The sequence below is a fragment of the Aquarana catesbeiana genome, linkage group LG09 (genome assembly GCF_042186555.1).
Source record: "Aquarana catesbeiana isolate 2022-GZ linkage group LG09, ASM4218655v1, whole genome shotgun sequence".
Classification (NCBI taxonomy): Eukaryota; Metazoa; Chordata; class Amphibia; order Anura; family Ranidae; genus Aquarana; species Aquarana catesbeiana.
The window spans coordinates 24,165,778-24,183,649 of record NC_133332.1 but is presented as its reverse complement, the minus strand read 5'-3'; the positions used below and the strand labels follow the sequence as shown (position 1 = coordinate 24,183,649).

Below are 17,872 nucleotides of genomic sequence, written 5' to 3'. Positions count from 1 at the left end.
CCCCCCCTGTCGCCGGGCCAGTAGGAAAGAGGAGCGGAGCCTTGCGCTTGTGCAGTAGCACTCCCAGCGTGAAGCTGTAAGGCTACACTGCTGGGTTCCCTTACTCGCAATGGCGGCAGGAGCACCCGACAGCTGATGGAAACATCAGCTGCGGTGCCGACATCGCTGGACTCCAGGACAGGTAAGTGTCCGATTATTAAAAGTCTGCAGCTGCAGTATATGCAGCTGCTGGCTTTTAATTTTTACAGCGGTGGGCGCTCCCTCTCTCCTACTGGCCCGGCGGCCGGGGAAGGAGGAGGGAGCCCGGTCGGTGAAATCAATACCCACGGCTGAGGCTCCCAGAAGTAGGAACAGGATACCTGTGAAAGACAGGTATCCTGTCCCCCCCCCCCCGAAAGGTGCCAAATGTGGCACCTGAGGAGGGGGAAGGAGTCCAACGAGCGGAAGCTCCACTTTTGGGTGGAACTCCGCTTTCATTTTTAGTTCTATAGGAGTATCTTTAAAGACAACCTTCATACGGGTGTTTCGCTATGGAGCGAATCCTAGCGGCAGGAATCTATGGATTCCTGCTGCTGGGTTTGACAGCTGAGAGTGGATGGCTATGTGGTCTATACACTGCAATGACTTTCCTACCATCAGAATACGATGATCGACATTGCAGTGTATAGCCTGCGGCACCGATCGATCAGGGAAAACCCAACAGGGCGGTTGTAGAGAAGCTGAACGGTAGCTCGGCTTCTGTACAACCACAGTGCCAATACATGAATTGAAATTCAGCTGGCCCCGGCTGAACCTGACGAATTTCGATCCATGTATGGCTGGCTTAAGGGCAAATTTGCTTTGAATCTAAAAAAAGTTAGGAGCCAGCTATTTTTTTTTTTAAACTAACAAATCTTACAGGTGGGACATGTAACATGTCCCTGAAGGTGAACTTATCCTCTAAACCTTCCACAGCCAGAGCCGTTTTTGCATTTTTTGCACACATTTTAGGTCTGAAGATTACATAAAACCCCCAAACATTATATGTTTTCTGAAATCAAACTACCTAGAGAATAAAATAGTGGTAGTTACAATTTTTTATGTCACACAGTATTACTGCAAAAGTCTAGGAAACACATAATTTTAGTAAAGAAAACACATTAAAATTTTGGGGGGGTACAAAAATGCAATAAATTACCCAATCTTTTGGTAAAATATAAAAGCCGAGGTTGCACCGAATAAAGAGATACCCAACATGTCAATCCTTAAAACTGTCAGCACCCTATATTTTCCATAGGCAACGCTTTAACCACTTGCGGACCGCCCACAGTACATATACTGCGGCAGGGCGGCCACTATAGAATCTGATCTGACGTCTCTGGGTCTGGGGCGTGCATGAGCGCTACCGGCGACCCGCTCCCACTGATTGTACACAGTGGGAGCTGATCAGCGGGTATGGTGTACTCGTCTGCCGGCACCCGCCAATGCTTCAGTACACAAGCAGAACAGCAGTCTACCTATGTAAACAAGGCAGATTGCCGTTCTGTCAGTACAGAATGCATGGATCCTGGAACAAGCATGGATGCAGGAACATCGATCCATGCCTTCCAGTAGTCAAAGCACCTCCCCCACTACATTGAATCACAGGCTAGGCACACATTTAATCCTTTGATCACACCTGATGTTAACCCCTTCCCAGCCAGTGTCATTAGTACAGTGACAGTGCATATTTTTAGTGTCACTGGTCCCCAAAAAGTGTCAGTGTCTGATTTGTTCGCTGCAATATCGCAGTCCCGCTATAAGTCGCTGATCGCTGCCATTACTAGTAAAGAGAAAAAATTGTAAAAAATAAATGAAAATATCCCATAGTTTGTAGACGCTATAACTTTTGCGCAAACCAATCAATGTACGCTTATTGGGATTTTTTTTACCAAAAACATGTAACAGAAAACATATTGGCTTAAATTTATGAAGAAATTAGATTTTTTACATTTTTTTTAATTGGATATGTTTTATAGCAGAAAGTAAAATATATATATATTTTTTAAAATTGTTGGTCTTTTTTTGTTTATAGAGCAAAAAAATAAATGAGTAAAAACGCAGAGGTGATCAAATACCACCAAAAGAAAGCTCTATTTGTGGGGGGAAAAAAAGGACGTCAATTTTATTTGGGTACAGCGCCACATGACTGCGCAATTGTCAGTTAAAGTAACGCAGTGTCGTATCGCAAAAAATGGCCTGGTCACAAAGGGGGGTAAATCGTCCAGAGGTCAAGTGGTTAAAAGCCCTCTATATGTTATCAGTTTAGCATTACAAAGGAGCTCTGGCTCTCAATCCGGCGTACACAGTGATATGTAACGTGTATTGCAATCAAAGTTTTCAGGCATAGGCACCCCATGTGTTTACGTTTGTACGTGTCTATATGTAGGGGTGGGGGCCTAAAATTTTTTTTTGGGGGGGGGGGATTTTATGTGCTTGGGTGTAACTTACATTTTTTACAGTTAAAAAAAAAAAATCCCCTAGGTAAGAGGTTCTCTTTAATAAAACATGCGGGGTCTTAAAGACCCTGCATGTCTCCCCTGTGCTCCACTGAATGTAATGCAATGCACATTGCACTGCATTACATTCTTTTCTGGCCTTGATGGGCGGAGAAACTGTGAATGGGGACCCGGAAGTGACGTCACAAGGGGTGTGTCCACTCTCCTCCCTCCCCCCCGCCCCCAATACCAAGCGGTACCCACTATGTCGGTCCTGGGGCTGCAGATGTGCGCGCGGGGTGGGACGGCACGCGCGGGGTGGGACGGCACGCGCGGGGTGGGACGGCACGCGCGGGGTGGGACGGCACGCGCGGGGTGGGGGTAGCATTTAGGCAGCATCCCAGGTGCCAGGACAAAACTTCTCGTCACCACTGCGACCTGGTGCCTGGGGTTTGTCAAGCCCTGGCTTAAGGGTGTGTGTCTATCTGTACTCATGGGCTTGCAGTGATGATGTGTAACTTTGTACAACACCCCCGGTTCTTACCTTGACCAGAGTTATCCGTATAAGAGGAATCCATGTCGTCTTCTTCCTTAACTCTTGGGAAAAGGTATGGATTCAGTGACATGCCACCTGAAAAACAAATATATGCTGGGTTTACGTTCCTTTTATTCATAAGGGGCTTTGATTTTATTTTGGTTTTAGAATTGTGAAAAAAGCAGGTCTGGCTGCAAAACTCAGCTTCAACCTAGAGCTGTCCTCCACAGCACTCTCCTCCGGTCAAAAATTGTCTTCAGTCTTCTATCCTGAAAGATGCTGAGCATCCTTCAACCTCGAAGACGGAGGACTTCCTGTGAGTGTATGGAGTCTTAGGCCCGCCCCCTAGGGGGCGTCACCGCTCTGCATTCAGTGTGTAAGGCTAATCATGTCAGCACCTCTCTGTACATTAATGTAGACAGCCAAGGCTGGAGAAGAAGAGGTGAAGAGGACCATACAGCAAAAAAAGCATTAAAATTCTGTTCAGGGAACCTCCAGGGGGGGAGGTTCGAGCCTGGAGTTGAGTTTTAAAGCGATAGCAAACCCAAAACCAAAAATTTGATCTGTTGCAGCTTACCGATCCTTAGATGCGGTGGCTGCATTTGTTTTCTTTTTTAGCTTTTTTTCTCCTCTGTTTTCACCTGGTGATCTGGCCAGTAATACACCTCCTGTATTAGAGCGCCCCCCACTCTGGATAAGAGCACAGGGGGCACCTTTGGACAGCAGCATTATCAGTATGGGGGGAGGGGGGTGTTAGATGGACTAGTAGATTTAGATACTCTAACAAATTGAAGCCAAACTCCGGCTAATATTTTATAATCAGTTACAGCAAACAGTTTTCATCCTTTTGGGATAAAGGTGTTATATAAATAAATAGAAGCTGATCATTGAAAGCACCCCTGTCAGTGTTAAATGGTTTGTCTTATCCATGTAAACTGATGCATCTTCAGGACAACTTTTTTTTTGAAAAACAACAGATTTCCTAGCTGGATCACTAGATAAAAGCAAAAGAAACAAAACAAATGCAGCCATTTATAGTAAATGTTTGCCTTTGGGTTTAAAGTCCCTTCACATATACCCAGTGAAAGGACTATCCTCAGTGATACTCCGAGATTAACCACTTAAGGACCGAGCCTCTTTCTGAGATTTGTTGTTTACAAGTTTAAAACAGTTTTTTTTTTTTGCTAGAAAATTACTTAGAACCCCCAAACATTATACTTTTTTTTTTCCTAACATCCTAGACCTAGAGAATAAAATGGAGGTTGTTGCAAAACTTTCTGTCACACCGTATTTGCGCAGCGGTCTTACAAGCGCACTTTTTTTGGGGAAAAAAAAGTGCAGAATCACGTATATACATATATATATATATGCGATTCTGCACAGAATGGCTGCTACAGGGCGGTTGGCAACTGGTTAAAAAAAAAAATTTATATCATTTTTTTTATTGCTGTCACAAGAAATGTAAACATCTCTTGTGACAACAATAAAGCATGGCAGGTCCTCTTTATGGAGAGATCTGGGGGTCAATCAGACCCCACATCTCTCCTATACAATTGCAAGCATCCGATCAAAAAAACAAAAAAAATAAAACACATCTAATGCTTTCCAAAAAAAAAAAAAGGCTTTGTTTACATTGGCTGTTAACCCGGAAGTGACGTCGCTCCCGGCCTCCTAGGCCATAGAGGTGAGCGGAGGCCATCTTTCCTCCACTATTCTCTATGGCCAGCCGCCAATACCGCCGGATCAGAATCACCAGAAAGCTGCAGGGGGCCTGCCGCTTCTAAAATCGATCTTGCGGCTCTCACTCTCTTTGTTGTTTCTTGCATTTCTTTGAAACTCAAATAAAGATTTAAAGTACAAAAAAAAAAAAACAAACAAAAAAAAAAAAACGGTCTAGTGGCTAATCAGCCGCTTGGATCACTTTTAGCAGAAAGAGTAGCGGCTGAGAACATTTTACTGGGGTTATGGCATCTAGCTGCAGCCATAACCCCGGTATTATATGGTAAAGTAAAGACATGTTTTTCCAGTTAGGCGGTCGGCAAGTGGATATTCTACCAATCCACCCAGCTGAAGATTCTTCCTAAAGACTAGAAACCGAGGAAGCTAAAAAAGATACCACACCACCAACAGATTTCGTCTTTTTTTTTTTTAATAGAAGACAAGCTTTGTGATGTCAGTTGCAGGACCCTTTTGGGAACACAGCTGGGCTGATTTACTAAAAGAATGAAGAATGTTTACACAATGAATTGCGAAGATTTTCACTTCAATTGGTATTCTGTGTGAAATGATTATTCAATGTGAAAAACTATTTCCTGTTCACTTTGAATACCCGATGACGTGCAGGCGAGATAAGTAAACAGGAATTTGCTTGTTCACATGATTGGTTAATTGAAGGGAACATTCACACATTTCATGGTGTGAGGGGTTCTCAGCAAAACTGAGGTGTGCAACATTCACCGGTGGCATCAGATCAATCCCAGAGGATGCCCAAGAAGGCAGATAAATGTAGATATAAAAAAATAAAAATAAAATAAAATGTTGTAGAAGTGTAACCCTTTCACTGCCGCTGATGTATTTGCTACATGTAAACAATGTCTTCGCTGCTCTGACCGGGGAAGAAGCTGATCAAGCAAAATCTATCACAAAGCACACATATCAGCCCCCTTGTGATAGCAATAAAGTAAAAAAAAAAAAAATAAATAATAAAAAAAATAAAATTTAAGTTTACCCACTTGACCTCCTGAAGATTTACCCCCCCCCCTTCATGACCAGGCCATTTTTTGCACGATACGGCACTGCATTACTTAAACTTGACAATTGCACAATTGTGCAACACTGTACCCAAATAAAATTTGTGTCCTTTTTTGTTTCATCTCTGTGTATCACCTGAGGTGGGTCACGTCTCTGGGTATAATGCGAGGGTTTACATCCACTTTTAGATTAATTAGATTGATCCTGGACTTCTTCAAATGGTGCCGCTGCTGTGTCTCAGCCAATCAGGAGGGAGAGTCCTGCACGGCCGAGAGACTCGTAGACATCGCTGGAGAGAGATGGGGCTCAGGTAAGTATTGGGGGGTGGGGGGGCTTCTGCACACAGAAGGCTTTTTATCTTAATGTATAGAATGCACCTTCTGCCTTTATAACCCCTCTAATAATATGCTCTCCATACAAGTATTGGTATCTGCATTGTAATTAGGGGTGTTGAATATAAATCGTAGCATCGATGCATCGCGATTCGAACGATGCTGCATCGATTTTTGATGACGTCATCCGTCGCTCCGTGCGGTGCTCTGCCTCTCCGGGAGAAACACAGAGGCAGACCCTGCAGACCCTCCCATTCACTGAAGCGGAAAGTCAGCTGATGAGCTGACAGCCAGTACAGTGCAGGGGGAGGAGCTCAAGGTGACCGGCATGAAGAGAGGCTTCACTGGAGGCACTGAGAGGGGGAAAACACACTGAGCGGCATGGAGGAGGGGGAATCCACTGACACTAATAGCAGGTAAGTGCCAGTGTCACTGATTCCATCCCTCCACTACCATCACCCCTCTGCCTCATCCCACCATGTCAGTCTGATCCCACCATGTCAGTCTGATCCCACCATGCCAGTCTGATCTCACCATGCCAGTCTGATCTCACCATGCCAGTCTGATCTCACCATGCCAGTCTGATCTCACCATCCCAGTCTGATCCCACCATGTCAGTCTGATCCCACCATGCCAGTCTGATCCCACCATCCCAGTCTGATCCCACCATCCCAGTATGATCCCACCATGCCAGTCTGATTCCACCATGCTTCTGATCCCACCATGCCAGTCTGATCCCACCATGCCAGTCTGATTCCATCCGAGGCCGATCTCACCATCCCAGTCTGATCCCACCATCCCAGTCTGATCCCACCATCCCAGTCTGATCCCACCATCCCAGTCTGATCCCAAAAGGCCAGTCTGATCCCACCATGTCAGTCTCATCCCAACATCCCAGTCTCATCCCACCATCCCTCTGCCTCTGAAGAAAAATTGTGTTTTTTCTGACTGCTTGAATTTTCAGGATAAAACGTTTTTAACCATGCGCAGTAATCATGATGCATCGCGGAATCGAATTGTAGACAAAATCGCATTGAATCGTGAGATGCGCACCCCTAATTGTAATGCACAATGCTAAGCATTGTTACCACACATTGCAGCGCTCTTTTTTTCCATCCTCCACCCCCAAACTTCTACTTCTATTCTTATTTTTTTTTCTCTTTCAACACCTTGATGTGAACTAAAGAATCATTGCGGCATAAAGCAAACCACCTTGTTTTTGTGTTGAGTAATGCAGCCCAACACTGCCGGGGTGAAGACTTTTTTAAAAAGACAAAGACAGGTAAATTGGCACACGTTTGAGTTTTTTTCCCTGACAGTGACACTTGGGGGGTAGATTTACTAAAACTGGAGAGTGCAAAATCTGGTGCAGCTCTGTATGGTAGCCAATCGGCTTCTTCAATTAAGTTTTGACAAAAAAAAAAAAAACAAAAAAAAACTGGGAGCTGATTTTGCACTCTCCAGTTTTTGTAAATCAACCACATGGTGACAAATTTGCATAAGGGCACTTCACTATAACTCTGATTACTGTCTCCCTGTTTTTTGTAGGGGGGGTTCTTGGAATAACCTGGCAGGATCCAATGTGTACAAGTGTGATTTGTGAAGTAATTAGGTGAGTATTTTGTAATAAAAAGTTAATACCAGAAGTGGGGTTCGAACCCACGCGGACATACGTCCATTGGATCTTAAGTCCAACGCCTTAACCACTCGGCCATCCTGGTAGCTGGTTCTACACTTCACCAAGATTTACTATCACCTTCTCAGATCCGGAATACTTCGCATTCCCCTACATCTGGTTGGAAGTTCATAATGTCACCCCCCCCCCCCCCCCCTTCTTCTATAATCATGGAACCCAGAAGAAATTATATGATCCAACATTTCCTTCCCAACGGTTTTTATTTATTTTTACATTTTTTTTTCTTTTATTTAATATGTGAGTTGAGGCACTTCAGCAAAGACAGAGGCACATTTAAAAATCATTAACGTAGTACAAAGTCTACGGCATTTTTAGAATTGTTTAACCACTTGACCTCCGGAAAGGTTTTACCCCCTCTCTTGAGCAGGCCACTTTTTTTTTTTTTTCTTTTGCTATTCAGCGCTGCGCTACTTTTAAATGGTAATAGCGAGGACCTGAGAGTGAGAGCAATATTTCTAGCAATAATCTTCTTTAACTCTAAACTGGTAACCTGTAAAAAAAAAATGTTACCGTAGTTGGTCGCCATTCCGCGAGCGTGCGCAATTTTAGAGCGTGACATGTTCGGTATCTGTTTACTCGGTGTAACATCATCTTTCACATTATACAAAACAAAACAAAAAATTGTGTAAACACTGTCTTTTTAAAAAAATTTTAATTCACTAACCAGTTGCCGCCCACTGTCAAATGACGGAGGGGCGGGTGCGGCTCTCGTTCTGGGTGGACGTCATATGACGGCGCACCCGAACGGCCGCTCCCACGGGGCCGATCGCGGCGAGCCGTGTTGCTAGGACACGGCGTGACCCCGATCTCTGTAAAGAGCAACTGGTGCGGCTCTTTAACCATGTGATCGGCTGTGTCCAATCATAGCCGGTGACATGTAAATTACAGGAAGTGCCAGTAATCGGCTCTCATTGACTCACCCTGGCAGAGCGTGAGAAGAGGAGAGCTGATGAGTGGCATCTCCTCACAGGGGACAACAAGACATGAAATCAGGGCACTGATTACACTAAAGTGCTAATCAGTGCCCACCAGTGCCCATTAGTGATGTCAGACAGTGCTGCCCACATCAGTGCCCATCAATTCCGCCCATCAGTCATGCCTATCAGTGCCCACCAGTGCCACCCATCAATGCTCATCAGTGCCACAAGTGTGGCATATTAGTGCCTCCTCCTCAGTGCCACATATCAGTGCCCATAAGTGCGGCATATTAGTCCCTCCTCATCAGTGCCACCTATCAGTGGCCATAAGTGTGGCATATTAGTGCCTCCTCATCAGTGCCACCTATCAGTGCTCATCAGTGCCACCTATCAGTGGCCATAAGTGTGGCATATTAATGCCTCCTCCTCAGTGCACACCAGTGCCACCCATCAGTGCTCATCAGTGCCACATATCAGTGCCCATAAGTGCGGCATATTAGTCTCTCCTCATCAGTGCCACCTATCAGTGGCCATAAGTGTGGCATATTAATGCCTCCTCAGTGCCACCCATCAGTGCTCATCAGTGCCACATATCAGTGCTTATAAGTGCGGCATATTAGTCCCTCCTCATCAGTGCCACCTATCAGTGGCCATAAGTGTGGCATATCAGTGCTACCCATCAGTGCCACCTATCAGTGGCCATAAGTGTGGCATATTAGTCCCTCCTCAGTGCCCACCAGTGCCGCCTATTAATGCTCATCAGTGCCACATATCAGTGCCCATAAGTGTGGCATATTAGTCCCTCCTCATCAGTGCCACCCATCAGTGCCGCCTATCAGTGCTCATCAGTGCCTGACAAAAACGAAGACTTTTTTTGTAAAAAATAAAACCCCCAGGGGTGATTAAATACCACTAAAAGAAATCTCTATTTGTGTGAAGAAAATGATGAAAATGTCATTTGTGTACAGTGTTGTATGACGGCGCAATTGTCATTCAAAATGTGACAGCGCTGAAAGCTGACAAATGGGCCTGGGCAGGACGGGGGGTAAAAAGTGCCCAGTATTGAGGTGATTAAAGAGTATCCCCCCCCCCCCAAAAAAATTGCGTTCGAAAATTTACGGCGCGACATAACAAATTGCAACGACCTCCGTTTCATTCTCTAGGGTCTCTGCTGGAAAAAAGTAAAATAACAAAACGTTTGGTGGGTTCCAAGTAAATTTTCTAGTACAAAAAAAAACAAACAATTGCCGATTTTGACATGTAGGAGAGGAATGTCGGAATTGGGCTGGGAGCGGTTAAAAAAAGAAAAAAAAAAAAAACGAACGCATTTTTTTGGGCGCAGCCTGTTCGATCGTGTGGCATCGCCCGCTAACGCGCAGGCAAACATTCACTGACGCAGACGCGTTGCCACGGCGCAAACCCAGCCAGTGCGTCTGACATATCAGGGGGACGGCCCGCCCTAGAAGGACGTATTCGCACACGTTTACGCTCCTTGTAGCTGAGCGGCGCGGTGGGTGGGGGGAGGGTTTCGGGCGATATTAGCGACACATTTTCCAGCCCCCCCCGGATTGCACACATTTTTGGTGTGAAGAATATCTCCATGGTATGAGGGGGGGGACAGCCCCAGTCATGAGAAAAGCTGGCAGCCAACCCCACCAGGCCTGCAATGGAGGTGCGGAGGTCCCCCACCTTACCTGACGACCCTTCTCCGGTCAATCACCGCACGCAGCTGCCTGCTGCTCCCTCCATCCAGCACAATAACGCCAGGCAGACCCCCCGCGCATGCGCTACGCCGCTCACCTCCTCCCCCCACCCGCTGCAGTGTGGGTAATGAGTGTTGCGGTCCGCGGCGGCAGATTCGCACCTGAGCGCCGCAGAACTACACGTCCCGTCGTCCCTCCTTTGGCTGGCGCGTACGCCGGGCGGGGGGGATCATGGGAAATGTAGTTCAGGAGGCGCGCGGCGCCTGCGGCTCCTCCAATCAGGTGTGTGTGAAGGGCGGGCTGGGGTCACGTGACCGGCCCGCCGAATCTCCGCTCCGAGGAGCCGATAGTCCCTCCCACCGCTCGTGACGTAGTGTGTGCGAACGGGGGCGGTCTTTATATTACCAGTCCAAACCATACATTATCATATTGTGGGTTTCATTCGGTCCACCCCTCGTACACCAGAGCCCAAGTGAGGTTATGGAAGCCTCCTCTGTGACGCCAAAAATCAGGATTTCCTATTAAAAAGTTGATACCAGAAGTGGGGTTCGAACCCACGCGGACATATGTCCATTGGATCTTAAGTCCAACGCCTTAACCACTCGGCCATCCTGGTAGCTATTTTATCTCTCCGAAAATGTTAAAGATTACACCTTTTTCCTGATATTTACAAGTAAAGGGAACATATTTTTTTTACACCCCCCCAAAAAAATATAACTTTTTTTTTTTTCTTATCAGGGACCCTAGAGAATAAAATGGTAGTCGTCATTTTTTAATGACACTTTTTTGAATACAGGAAGGGGAGGATTATTAACCCCTGTCAGACGATTGCTCTGAAAGCGGAATTATTATTATTATTATTATACAGGATTTATATAGCGCCGACAGTTTACGCAGCGCTTTACAACAACATTAGGGCAGACAGTACAAGTACAATACAATTCAATACAGGGGGGAATCAGAGGGCCCTGCTCATTAGAGCTTACAATCTAGGAGGGAGGGTCAAGTTATACAAAAGGGTAATAGCTGTGGGGGATGAGCTAATGGAGAAAATAATGCAGTTGTTAGATGGAGGCAGGATAGGCTTCTCTGAAGAGGAAAGTCTTCAGGGATCGCCTAAAAGTGGATAAATTTGGAGACAGTCTGACAGATTGGGGTAGGGAATTCCAGAGGATGGGTGAGGCTCGGGAGAAGTCCTGGAGGCGGATATGGGAGGAGGTGATGAGGGAGCTAGAGAGCAGGAGATCTTGGGAGGAACGGAGATGGCGTTTAGGTTGGTATTTTGAGACTAGGTTAGTGATGTAGCTGGGGGCAGAGTTGTGGATGGCTTTGTAACTTATTGTTAGTATTTTGAATTTAATTCGTTGGGCGAGTGGTAGCCAATGGAGGGATTGGCAGAGAGGGGTAGCAGACACTGATCGGTTTGTAAGGTGGATGAGTCTGGCAGCAGCATTCATGATGGACTGAAGGGGGGATAGTCTATTTAAAGGTAAGCCAATGAGGAGTGAGTTGCAGTATTCAAGGCGAGAGATAACCAGGGAGTGAATCAGGAGCTTTGTAGTTTCACTGGTTAGAAAGGGACGTAGTTTAGAGATGTTGCGGAGGTTGAGGCGGCAAGCTTTGGAAAGTGATTGGATGTGGGGCTGAAAGGAGAGTTCAGAATCTAGGATAACACCTAGCACCCTGACATGTGGGGACGGGTGGATGGTTTTGCCATTGCTCTTCACAGAGAAGTCAGGGGAAGAGGCACGTGGGGGAGGAAATATTATAAGCTCGGTTTTGGACAAGTTGAGTTTGAGGAAGTGGTGTGACATCCATACAGATATGTCGGTTAGTAAGTTAGTGATGCGTGAGGAGACTGATGGGGTGAGTTGAGGGGTGGAGAGGTAGATTTGTGTGTCATCAGCATAGAAATGATATTGAAAGCCATGAGAGGCTATCAGCTGACCCAGGGAAGAGGTGTAGATTGAAAATAAAAGAGGTCCAAGAACAGAACCTTGGGGGACCCCGACAGAGAAGGGAAGAGGAGTGGAGGAAGTAGAATTGTAAGTGACACTGAAGGTGCGTTGGGATAGGTAGGATGAGAGCCACTGAAGAGCACAGTCACGGAGACCGATGGAGTGAAGTTTTTTGAGGAGGAGGGGGTGGTCAACCGTGTCAAAGGCAGCTGAAAGATCCAGAAGTAGGAGTACAGAATAGTGTCCGTTGGTTTTTGCAGTTAGTAGGTCATTTGTGAGTTTTAAAAGAGCAGTTTCTGTGGAGTGTTGAGGGCGAAATCCAGATTGAAGGGGATCAAGAAGGTTGTTTTTAATGAGGTGGTCACTCAGTTGGTTGTAAACCAGGCGTTCAAGTAGTTTAGAGGAAAAGGGGAGCAAGGAGATAGGGCGTAGGTTATTAAGATTGGTAGGGTCCAAGGATGGTTTTTTGAGTATGGGAGTGACCAGTGCATGTTTTAGAGCATCGGGGAAGACGCCAGAGGTGAGGGAGAGATTGAAGATGTGGGTTAGAGAGTGTAGGATGGGGTCAGAGGGTGATCGTAGCATTTGAGAGGGAACAGGGTCCAGGGGACAGGTAGTTAGGTGGGCGATAGAAAGGAGTTTAGCAACTTTGTCTGGAGTAGTAGATTTGAATAGAGGTAGTGTCAGTTGTATCTGTTGACATGGGGTCTTAGCTGGGGGAGATACCTGTAGAGTGGAGATTTCATCACGGATTGTATCAATCTTGTTTTTGAAGTGATTAGCGATTTCCTGGGCAGTGAGTAAATCAGTGGGGGGAGGCGGTGGAGGACAAAGTAGAGAGTTGAAGGTAGAGAAGAGTTTACGGGGATTGGATGAGAAGGTATTAATAAGAGTTGTAAAATAGGTTTGCTTGGCAGTGTGGAGGAAAGAATAGTATTTTTGGAGGGCAGATTTGTATTGGTTGAAGTCTTTGAGAGACTTAGTCTTGTGCCACAGACGCTCAAGAGCGCGACTACGTTTTTTGAGAATTTTAGTGTCCTCTGTTTGCCAGGGTTGTAGGGGTCGAGGCCTGATTCTGCGTGTAGTGAGGGGAGCGAGCTTGTCCAGGGTGGAGGACAGAGATTTATTGTAGATGGATATGGCTTGGTTGGGGCAGGACAGGGGGGAGATTTTGTCATAGAGGTGGTCGGTAGCAGAGTAGAGGAGAGAGGAGTTGAAGTTGCGAAAGTTTCTACGGGTGACGGTTAGGCGATTGGAGGGAAAGGTGGTGGAAGACAGGGGGAGAGAGAAACTGATAAGGTGGTGGTCGGAGAGAGGAAAAGGATTGTTTGAGAAGTTGCATGGAGTGCATAGGTAAGAGAATACAAGGTCAAGGGTGTTGCCATCAGAGTGAGTAGAAGCCTGTACCCATTGCTTCAGGTCAAATGAAGAGGTTAGACTAAGAAGTTTCGAAGTAGCAGGAATGTTTGTATTAGCAGGGATGTTGAAATCACCGAGAAGGATTGTGGGAATTTCCGAAGAGAGAAAGTAGGGTAGCCAGGCAGAAAACTCATCAAGGAAAGTCGATAATGGTATTTATTTATTTTTTTGTCTGATTCTCACATCGTGTGTTCTAGGCATAATTCTTGGATTATCAGCCTCTGCTTTGAGTTGTTAATATAAAATAGATGAAATAAAATTTTTAAAAAACCACTTTCCCTGACCGGGAATCGAACCCGGGCCGCGGCGGTGAGAGCGCCGAATCCTAACCACTAGACCACCAGGGAGAGATGCCGCCGCTCAGCAAACAGAGTTCCCAGTACAGAGGAACACCGATCGGTCTCCTCCCCTAGTGAGTCCCCGCCCCCTACAGTTAGAAACACTCCCCAGCAAACACAGTCAACCCCTCGATCAACACCTAGTGTTAACCCCTTCCCTGCCAGTCACATTTATACAGTAATCAGTGCATTTTTATAGCACAGATCGCTGTATAAATGTGAATGGTCCCAAAAATGTGTCAAAAGTGTCCGATGTGTCCACCGCAATATCGCAGTCACGATAAAAAGCGCAGATCACCGCCATTACTAGTTTAAAAAAAAAATTATAAAAATGTTATAAATCTATCCCCTATTTTGTAGACGCTATAACTTTTGCACAAACCAATCAATATACGCTTATTGCGATTTTTTTTTTTTTACCAAAAATATGTAGAAGAATACATATCGGCCTAAACTGAGGAAAAAATTTGTTTTAAAGAAAAAAAAATTGGATATTTATTATAGCAAAAAGTAAAAAAATAGTGTTTTTTTTCAAACTTGTCACTCTTCTTTTGTTTAATAGCGCAAAAAATAAAAACCGCAGAGGTGATCAAATACCACCAAAAGAAAGCTCTATTTGTAGGGGAAAAATGATAACAATTTCATCTGGGTACAGTGTTGTATGACCGCGCAATTGTCTTTCAAAGTGCGACAGCGCTGATAGCTGAAAAATGGCTTGGGCAGGAAGGGGGTGAAAATGCCCTGTATTGAAGTGGTTAAACTGTTTATCCCATCCTCCAGGTCGTTTATGTACAAAATAAACAGGATTGGTCCAAGCAAAGAACCCTGGGGAACCCCACTACCCACCCCTGACCATTCTGAGTACTCCCCATTTATCACCACCCTCTGAACTCGCCCTTGTAGCCAGTTTTCAATCCATGTACTCACCCTATGGTCCATGCCAACGCACCTTATTTTGTACAGTAAACGTTTATGGGGAACTGTGTCAAATGCTTTTGCAAAATCCAGATACACCACGTCTACGGGCCTTCCTTTATCTAGATGGCAACTCACCTCCTCATAGAAGGTTAATAGATTGGTTTGGCAAGAACGATTCTTCATGAATCCATGCTGATTACTGCTAATGATACCGTTCTCATTACTAAAATCTTGTATATAGTCCCTTATCATCCCCTCCAAGAGTTTACATACTATTGATGTTAGGCTAACTGGTCTGTAATTCCCAGGGATGTATTACATTGATGTCCCTTTTTCCCCCACAAATAGAGCTTTCTTTTGGTGCTATTTGATCACCTCTGCGGTTTTTATTTTTTGTGCTATATACAAAAAAGAGCGTCAGTTTTGAAAAAAACACATTATTTTTAACTTTGCTATGATACATATCCAAAAAAAAATAAAATAAAAAACAAATGTATTCATCAGTTTAGGCCGATATGTATTCTGCTACATATTTTTGGTAAAAAAAAAAAAATCTTAATAAGCGTATATTGATTGGTTTGCGCAAAAGTTATAGCGTCTACAAAATAGAGAATAGATTAATGGACTTATATTTTTTTTATTGTTTTTACTGGTAATGGCAGCGATCGGCTATTTTTAGCGGGACTGTGACATTGCAGCGGACAAACAAGTGACACTTTTTGGGGATCAGTGACATCAATACAGTGATCAGTGCTAAAAAAAAAAAAATGCACTGTCACTGTATAAATGACACTGGCAGGGAAGGGGTTACCTACATGGGGCGATCAAAAGGGGTTAACTGTGTTTCCTCAGTGTGTGGCTAACTGTGTGGGGGGAAGTGCTGACAGAAAGAACACAGAGATCACTGTTCCTGATCAATAGGAACAGCAGATCTCCATGGTGTCCCCTGTCAGAACGGGGATCTGCCTGGTTTACATAAGCAGATCCCCGTTCTGCCTCTCTGTACCACAATTGCCTCTCTGTACTCGTAAACCGCATTACTTGCAATCCGAGGTATTACTGTAGTTAGTTATTATTAGTAAGTTAGTAATTTTTTCTTATTTTTAGGAATCATCGAAATAACGCATACCGCATCTAAACGTATGAAACGTAACAAATTCAAATTTTTCCGAAGCTACGAATTTATTAAAAATAACGAGTTTCGATCATAATGAATGACACGAAAATTAAAAAAAAAAATGAATAAAACAAAAATGAACAAATTTTCCATTAGTGAACATGTCTAGAGCAGGCTGCTAGGTAAATTTAGTTATCTCCTCAATCAGCCTGGTACACACAATGAGAATACCGGATGAACGATCGTTCTTTTTTTTTTCTTTTCTGCATGCTAGTCTCATATGGAAAACGAATAGGTTACTAGAGGTACTAAAATTCTCATACGACAGAATACAACTTCCTGTAATGGTGTAATGTATTATATTGTAATGTATTCTTTTGTTTCCGAACACGCAAATACTGAACTGATTAAACAAAAATCTTGTTTTTTGTTCTGTTATTATACTAGAAAAAAATTTGTGCTTGCTCCTTCAAATAATTTTGCATGAGCTGTTATGATCGGCTCTCAAAAGCTGTGTACTAACAATCAAGAGTATCAGAAGATCAGTATTTTTTTTTTGTCCGATTTTCTCAATGTGTGTTCTGGGCATAATTCTTGGATAATTAGCCTCTGCTTTGAGGTGTAAATATTAAATAGGCAGAAGTTTCAAGAAGAAAAAAAAAAATCACTTTCCCTGACCGGGAATCGAACCCGGGCCGCGGCGGTGAGAGCGCCGAATCCTAACCACTAGACCACCAGGGAGAGATGCTGCTGCTCAGCCAGCAAGAGGAAATTTCGTTCACCTACAGAAGATATGTATAAACACAGAATGTTATAGCATAGTGCAGTAGTGGTGAACCTTGGCACCCCAGATGTTTTGGAATTACATTTCCAATGATGCTCACGCACTCTGCAGATTTGTTGAGCATCATGGGAAATGTAGTTCCAAAACATCTGGGGTGCCAAGGTTTGCCATCACTGGCATGGTGTCATCCACTTCAGCCCCGAAATTTCTAAATGAAAATCTGAAAATCCAAAAATTCGAAAATAAGAATGAAAATTTGAAAATCCAAAACAATAACTAACTAATAATAACTATTACTAACTAATAAATGATAGGTATTGGAATTTACTTTCAAATTTGGCTGTTAGTGAACGTAATGAATGCGAATTTATTCAAAGTTACAAATTATTCGAAATAACGAATGCTGGATCTAAACTAATGGAACACAAAAAATTAATAATAATACTTTTTTTATTATTACTATTATTTATTATTATTAATTTGTTACGTTCCATACGTTTAGATATGGCATTCGTTAATTCGGATAATTCGTAACTTTGGATAAATTCATATTTGTTACATTCACTAACAGCCAAATTTGAAAGGAAATTCCAATACCTATAATTTAATAGTTATTATTAGTCAGTTATTATTTCGGATTTTAGAATTTTCATTCTTATTTTCGGATTTTCGTTCTTTTGAATTTTCGGATTTTTGTTCTTTTTAATTTTTTTGGATTTTCGTTCTAATTTTCGGATTTTCACATTTCGGATTTTGGAATTTCAGATTTTCGTTCATTCGAATTTCCGGATTTTTATTCTTTCGAATTTCCGGATTTTCATTCTTTCGAATTTCCGTTCTTTGGAATTTTCGGAAAAATTAGTTAACCGGGTTTTCGGTAATTCTAATATTTTCAAATTAACGAATTTGTCGAATTTCGTTGAAAAACAAATTTGGAAGGAAACAAAT

General features: G+C 43.8%; 1 protein-coding gene and 4 non-coding genes across 7 annotated transcripts in view; all 5 read right to left on the bottom strand.

The window, feature by feature from the left end:
* The window catches only part of LOC141107430 (uncharacterized), a 40,416-nt gene extending 29,804 nt beyond the window's left edge, over positions 1–10,612 (bottom strand). For 2 of the 3 annotated variants that reach the window (XM_073598143.1, XM_073598144.1), the window contains exons 1-2: positions 10,382–10,612; positions 3,001–3,087 (exon numbers count right to left, since the gene is read on the bottom strand). In XM_073598143.1, coding sequence (XP_073454244.1) covers positions 3,001–3,082 — 82 coding nt within the window. In that variant the 5' untranslated portion in view covers positions 3,083–3,087; positions 10,382–10,612. The remainder of the gene's footprint in view (positions 1–3,000; positions 3,088–10,381) is intronic. The other variant, XM_073598145.1, reaches the window with a different exon arrangement.
* Positions 7,713–7,795, bottom strand: TRNAL-UAA (transfer RNA leucine (anticodon UAA)). Its single transcript has one exon. It is a non-coding gene; the product is annotated as a tRNA-Leu (tRNA).
* A 311-nt stretch (positions 10,613–10,923) lies between the features above and the next one.
* TRNAL-UAA (transfer RNA leucine (anticodon UAA)) lies at positions 10,924–11,006 on the bottom strand. Its single transcript has one exon. It is a non-coding gene; the product is annotated as a tRNA-Leu (tRNA).
* A 3,036-nt stretch (positions 11,007–14,042) lies between these two features.
* On the bottom strand, positions 14,043–14,114 carry TRNAE-CUC (transfer RNA glutamic acid (anticodon CUC)). Its single transcript has one exon. It is a non-coding gene; the product is annotated as a tRNA-Glu (tRNA).
* A 2,695-nt stretch (positions 14,115–16,809) lies between these two features.
* TRNAE-CUC (transfer RNA glutamic acid (anticodon CUC)) lies at positions 16,810–16,881 on the bottom strand. The gene has a single exon. It is a non-coding gene; the product is annotated as a tRNA-Glu (tRNA).
* Between the last annotated feature and the right edge of the window lie 991 nt (positions 16,882–17,872).